Source organism: Adiantum capillus-veneris, chromosome 17, assembly GCF_014529385.1.
Source record: "Adiantum capillus-veneris isolate H3 chromosome 17, ASM1452938v2, whole genome shotgun sequence".
NCBI classification, from domain to species: Eukaryota; Viridiplantae; Streptophyta; class Polypodiopsida; order Polypodiales; family Pteridaceae; genus Adiantum; species Adiantum capillus-veneris.
This window is the reverse complement of record NC_140947.1, coordinates 56,331,652-56,337,775: the sequence shown is the minus strand read 5'-3', so window position 1 is coordinate 56,337,775 and position 6,124 is coordinate 56,331,652. Positions and strand designations below refer to the sequence as shown.

The following is a 6,124-nucleotide window of genomic DNA, read 5'->3' as shown; positions in this document are numbered from 1 at the left end:
AATCAAGGAGTTTTTCTGGAGAAATAATCCGACTGTAGGCAGACTGTGGCAATGGGGTAAACGGGCGGCTATTGCTAAACCAAAAGCTCAAGGTGGACTAGACATCCTTGCCCCTGTCACTCATGATTTGGCTTTATGTGCTAAAAAAATTTGTACCCTTGCCAGTTCAAAAGAGAGCTGGGCTTTTATGGCAAGGAAAATGGTATTGGAAACCCGCATGTCCAACCTCAACATACAAAACAAACTTCTCCCCTCATCGGCGTAAGGGCTCAGTTAGGTGGATTTACTAGAAAATTTATTGAAAAAATGTTGTAAAGTCGCAGATGCTCTCATGCGGAAGGAAGAGACTAGGTACAGGAAGGGCCTCAGTACTAAAGGGCACGGGAGCAAAGAGATGGGATCTACGGCTGAGGGTGCGCCCACGAATCTCAAGGAGATTTGAGGGCTAAAAAAATGGAGCGTGGGGTGCTACTCGCACGATTCGAACCGGGGTGGGCATTGGGCAAGGCGCATGGCTTATCCAACCCCCCATGCGCATATGTTGACCATAGTGGGCAACAAACACATCATAAGTCAACGTAAACAGGTGTGCCCATGTCCAAGTTTACTTTTCGACATCCTAGTTTACTTCTGGTGCATCCTACGGCCCTGCGCGCCTCTGCTTTTGTGCCCGAGCTTCTTAGCTGTAGATCCCACCTCTGGGGCTTCATTTAATGCCCCGTGCCCTTTAGTGCTGAGGCTCAAAGGGTACAAAGTGTTAGTGGGATTAATGGCATCATTCGGATCTAGTGCCAATCTTTTCGAAATTCTTGTGAATAGGAAATATCATCCCCCTCCTCCCCCCACTCCACACAGGTGCGACACAGCCCTAAGTTTGCAGAGCTTGTTTTGTGGCTAAATGGGAGATCCAGTGTCTGCTGGGGTTTCTTGTATTAAGAAAATCAGGCAACCCACATGCATTCCTATTTTGTGCTATGGAGTGGCACATCTGGCCCTGGCACGTTCAATATACTACTTTAATGGCCAACAAGATCGTGTTTGCACGAGCGCGGAGAGAGAGAGAGAGAGAGAGAGAGAGAGAGAGAGAGAGCTCAGACTTCTGTATGTTGGATTCCTGTTTGGGGAAAGAGGGAAGTCGGTTCGCTTGTGTGTGTGAGAGAGAGACACAAATGGGTCCTGAGGAATAAAAATCACCAGGTATAAGAAGAGATCAGGGGCACATAAGGGCCAAAGAGAAAGGGGGGGGCAAACACCCACACACACACACACACACATTCACTCATTCACCTCACACATGCACACACTTCACACTAACATATACTGATTCCTTCTTGATGTAGGCTAGTAGCACAACACACACACACACACACACACACACTTTTGCTTACACCCCCGCACACTAACGAAATGAAGCCGCTTTTCGATTGGTTACGTTCCTGGCGACAATCAAAGAGCTCCAAAACAGGTACTTATCTTCTTCAACATACTCTTTGATAAACCTTCTTGTTTTTTGTTCATTGCATAACACTATCACAAGAAGATTTAGAAACTTTCTCGTGTAGGAAAACGATGCTTTTTCAGTGTTTTTCATACAATGCATAACTTCATGAGCTTCTGCTCGAGAGGCACCGCCTACCTAGCTGGGTACGATTGGGGGCAGGGGACCGCCGGCCCCCCCACCGGTCCGGCGGTCCCCTGCCCCCAATCGTTCCTACCTAGGTATGCCTTGCCTCCCTCGCAGAAGCTCATGATGTTGAGGTAAGTCACTATGTGAGAATTGTTGTGAGAATTTGTCCAAAACTTCTTGTGAATTATATGATATGTATGTGCAACTGAATAGATGAATCTGCCAAGACAAGCTCTGAAGATCATGTGAGTGCAGGGGACATGCACACTAACACCTTCACACCCAACAAAGAGAGCTACAATGGCAACCAGCCCCACCACTATCCACATAGTAGCCTGCCGATTGTGTTGCCGCCCAGCCATCACCACCACCACCATCATGAGATGAGGCTCCTCAAGAGCTGCCGCATAATGCCTTTAACGACAACAGACGACCACAACGACAACCACAACAACATGCGCATTGATGATGATTACTACGACGATGATGACGTCGACATTGAGTTCTCTACCATGATGATGGCCAGCTTTGCAACCATCACTCGTCCCCCCTCGCATCGTGCACAAGGCACACATCTAACAAGTACTACGACATTCTCACCAAACAAAGCTACAATGCCACATTCAGTGTCCATGCCAAAGGCACACTCTTCGACACCTCGCTCACCAGCACCGGATTTGCATTTGCCGCCACGACGCTCAATAGAGGGACCATCAAATTGTTTAGGGTCTCCAATGGTGCATCCCCGATCAGCACATGCCAAGAAGAGTTCTCGGATGCCACGCTCCCCATTGTTACGGGTCCTCGGGCGGCCTCCCTTGCCAGATTCGTCATCAACCCGGCCTCGAGAGCAGGTAGCAATGTCTCGGTCGCCCTTAACACATGCCACTAGGCACCCACCATCTCCAACTCTGTCATCAACTACTCGGCGGGCAAAAGAGCATCCGTCGTCAATTCCACAGTCACCATCAACACGGACAAAGGGAAGCTTGAAAACACCACATTCACCATCTATACGGGCGATGGCATATCCGGCCATTGTACCCCACTCACCGGTGATACAAGCAATGGAGAAGCAATTGCAGTCACTATCGCCAAATACACATGGACCAGCATCACTGTCTATGCACGCATCATCAGGCTTGGATTTGCCATTGGCCAAGGAACGGCGCACGCGAGGACAGACATATCAGCCTTTGTGTTGCAGTTCAGGAACATGCATTCTAGAATGCCATGAAACTGAAACTTCCAAGAAAGTAGAGGCTCAAGCTCAGAAGAGATTCCAACCGAAGAAGCCAGTGAAGTATGGAATGGTATGTTCTTGATTGTTGCTCCCACATCACTTTGTGTTTATGCTTGAAGTGTTATGGATTCCTACATGGCTTCTTCATAAGCCCGATGTTTTTGCTTCGGATTTTTGGTGAACAGACTATCGTGCCTACAAAGGATGGACCAAGAGTGAGGAGGCTATCATTCAAAAATGGCAAATGGATCTTCGATGACTCAGATTGTAAGGGCCCCCCCCCCCCCCCCCCCCCCCCCCCCAAATCTAATTTTTTTAATAAAAAAATTAGTTTCATTTTTTTTTTAATGCACGCACGCTTGCGCGCACACACACACACACTCAAAATTAATCTCAACACGCTCATAACTTACTTATGATTTCATAATATAATTTTTGCTTCTCAATATCTCCTTGATGGCTTCAAGACCAATTAATTTAATACATGCAGTATGTCTGTTCACTTCTGGAACATTAGTTTTGAGGCTAATCTTGGAAGGTGGTGTAGTTGAATCAAAAGGAAAGGAGGCCATAGAGAGGGGTGTGTGTGTGTGTGTGTGTGTGTGTGTGTGTCTTAGGCAAGGATGGACCAAGAGTGACGAGGCTATCATTCAAAAATGGCAAATGGATCTTAGATGACTCAGATTGTAAGGCCCCCGCCCCCCCCTTCTTCCCTCAGGACTAAGTGGCACAGGCATGGGAGGGTGGGATCTACAGTGGTGGCGTTGTGGGCTGTAGATCCACCTTAGATTACTTTCGGTGGTCACCCTTGTGCATACATGTTTTAAGTAAATTAGGGCCCCCTCGTCTCAGAACGTGCGCTTGGCATAGTGGTTAGATATACGCCTCTCATGGGTGACGTCACGGATTCAAAACGCACGCCCACAAAAGGGGGTACCCTAAATTACTTTTTACAAAAGTAATCTACAAAAGTAATCTAGGGTACCCGCATTCTAGATCTACGACCCACAATCCCTCGGCCATAGATCCCACCCTCCCATGCCCGTGCCACTTAGTCCCGAGGCCCCCTTCCCCCCTAAATCTAATTTTTTTAAAAAAAAATTGGTTTGATATTTTATTTTTGTTGCACGCACGCTTGCGAGCGCGCGCGCACACACACACTCAGAATTAATGTATGTATCCTCAACACGCTCATAACCTACTTATGATTTCATACTATAATTTTTGCTTCTCAATATCTCCTTGATGGCTTCAAGACCAATAAATTCAATACATGCAGTATTGTTCAATTCTGGAACATTAGTTTTGGGGCTAATCTTGGAAGGTGGTGTAGTTGAGTCAAGAGGAAAGGAGAGGAGGTTTAACTTTCCATTTTCAGGAGGCTTTTCATTTCCTACACTCACACTGCACTTATGCATTAGAGATGTTTTTTTTTTTTTTTTTCTATTTTTCTAGAATTGTGGAGACCAAATTTCTCTAAATTTAATTTGAAACCTGTTTTCAAATTTACCTAATTTCTAAATATAAAAACTTGGTTCTTTTGAAATTCTTTCTAAAAATTTCTCTCAAAAGTAACTAATTTTCTTTCATATGGGGGCTAGCCAAATATTTTTTAGCAGCTCCAGGAAACTAGCCTTGGTTTGTCTCCACCCACACAAATACTTCAGCACTAAGTTCACAAGAAGTTTTGGACAGATTCTCACAATAATTCTCACATTGTGACTTACCTCAACATCATGAGCTTCTGCGAGGGAGGCACCGCATACCTAGCTAGGTACGATTGGGGGCAGGGGACCGCCGGCCCCGTGGGGGGGCCGGGCCCCCCTGCCCCCAATCATACCTAGCTAGGCAAGCTCATGATGTTATGCATCGTATGAAAAACATTGAAAAAGACTCCATTTTCCTACATGAGAAAATTTCTATATTTTCTTGTGGTTATGACCTTGTTGGCAACGAAGCTAAACTAAATTTGATGTCTCCACCTTGGCCTTACAAAATATTGGCTCCAATTGCAACTAAACTATGTTTTATTTATTTATATGCTAACTAGAAATGTGTTTTTCTTATTATATTTGTTACACCTTGCTTCGGCCTCTAATGGGTTGTTTGGTTATATGTTGGCAGATGTTGTGTTGGAGCTTTAGGTTCTTGTGCAGAACAATGGATCCCCCCCCCTTTTTTTGCACCGATTGTCGAAGCATTGCACTGATTATTTTTTATGGTCAAAACCATTTTTGTGATTTTAGTGCAATGCTCCTCATGGTGTTCTTTTTTACCCCCTCCTCATACATGAGTGGGTTTCTCTTAAAAAGATAGTTTATGTAGGCTCTGCAAGGGACCTTGCTTAAGGTTTACACCAATTTGTAAACAACTCTCTGGTTCTTACTCTCCCTTTAGGCAAGAGCATTTTCACATCGGTCTACAAACAATCACAGTTCCAGCATTACTCCCCCTCCGGCTCTCTTCTTACAATAATATGATCTATAATATGCATAGATGTTGACTATAGATCCCTTGTTCTCTAAATGCGCATACCATCAAGCGCGATGGTAGAGAGGCTTCATCTACCTCTAGAGATTGGATTAGAATTCCAACCTCATAAAAGACCAAGGAATAACATCATCATAGAGCTACATGGTGAAATAGACTGATTATTTGGCTAGGCAGTTTTAGCTCCTTAAACTCCTTAAAATAAGTTCTTATTAGGAATCCTGCTGAATGAGGAAATTCATTCTTCAATGACTTTGCTCTTGAATTTTGTATCACTTCAATTAACAGAAGTTTTATGACATGTCTCTACATCCCTTGTGCTGAACTATTCAGTGAAGCATTCGTGTTTTTAGTTTGTTGATACCCGAGCAATTACGGTGGTGTGGGAATGATCGAGTGGTTGCAAATGAAAAGTCAAAAGCTAGATTGTGTTGTGACCAATTTCAGTATCTTGAATGCTGAATCAAGTCAATAATCTAGTGTTAATCAATCAAATAGAGCTTTCTAAAATCAAGTGTAAGGAATAAATTGCATTACTTTTCTAATGGATAATTTTTTGGAACCAAAAATGCAAAGGGCTAGAGGTTTATATTAGCATAATGGATATAACACCTAAGGATCATGTAAGAAATATGTCTAGTTTCCATAGTACAACCTTCTATGTGATTTTTATAATATATAGAGTTTTCTTTTTCGGAAAAACTCACAATATGTGAGTGGAATGTATTAAATCCAAAAAAATCACATAGCCAGCCATGTTCAGC

General features: G+C 44.0%; 1 protein-coding gene across 2 annotated transcripts; it reads left to right on the top strand.

The window, feature by feature from the left end:
• The first annotated feature begins 1,007 nt into the window (after window positions 1–1,007).
• Window positions 1,008–5,568, top strand: LOC147437294 (uncharacterized). 2 transcript variants are annotated; one of them, XM_086485909.1, is made up of 4 exons: window positions 1,008–1,465; window positions 1,841–2,940; window positions 3,056–3,137; window positions 4,995–5,568. In XM_086485909.1, exons 1-4 carry the CDS (start codon window positions 1,408–1,410, stop codon window positions 5,012–5,014), a joined length of 1,260 nt encoding a protein of 419 aa, XP_086342035.1. In that variant the 5' UTR covers window positions 1,008–1,407; the 3' UTR covers window positions 5,015–5,568. The 2 variants fall into 2 exon arrangements, with proteins under 2 accessions (XP_086342035.1, XP_086342036.1); XM_086485910.1 differs by having other exon boundaries at window positions 1,009–1,465; window positions 1,883–2,940.
• The last annotated feature ends 556 nt before the right edge of the window (window positions 5,569–6,124 follow it).

Coding starts and splice junctions, on each gene's coding strand:
- LOC147437294 (XM_086485909.1), top strand. CDS start 1,408: ATGAAGCCGCTTTTCGATTGGTTACGTTCCTGGCGACAATCAAAGAGC. Junction 1,466..1,840: donor ATCAAAGAGCTCCAAAACAG/GTACTTATCTTC, acceptor GCAACTGAATAG/ATGAATCTGCCAAGACAAGC. Junction 3,138..4,994: donor GATCTTCGATGACTCAGATT/GTAAGGGCCCCC, acceptor ATATGTTGGCAG/ATGTTGTGTTGGAGCTTTAG.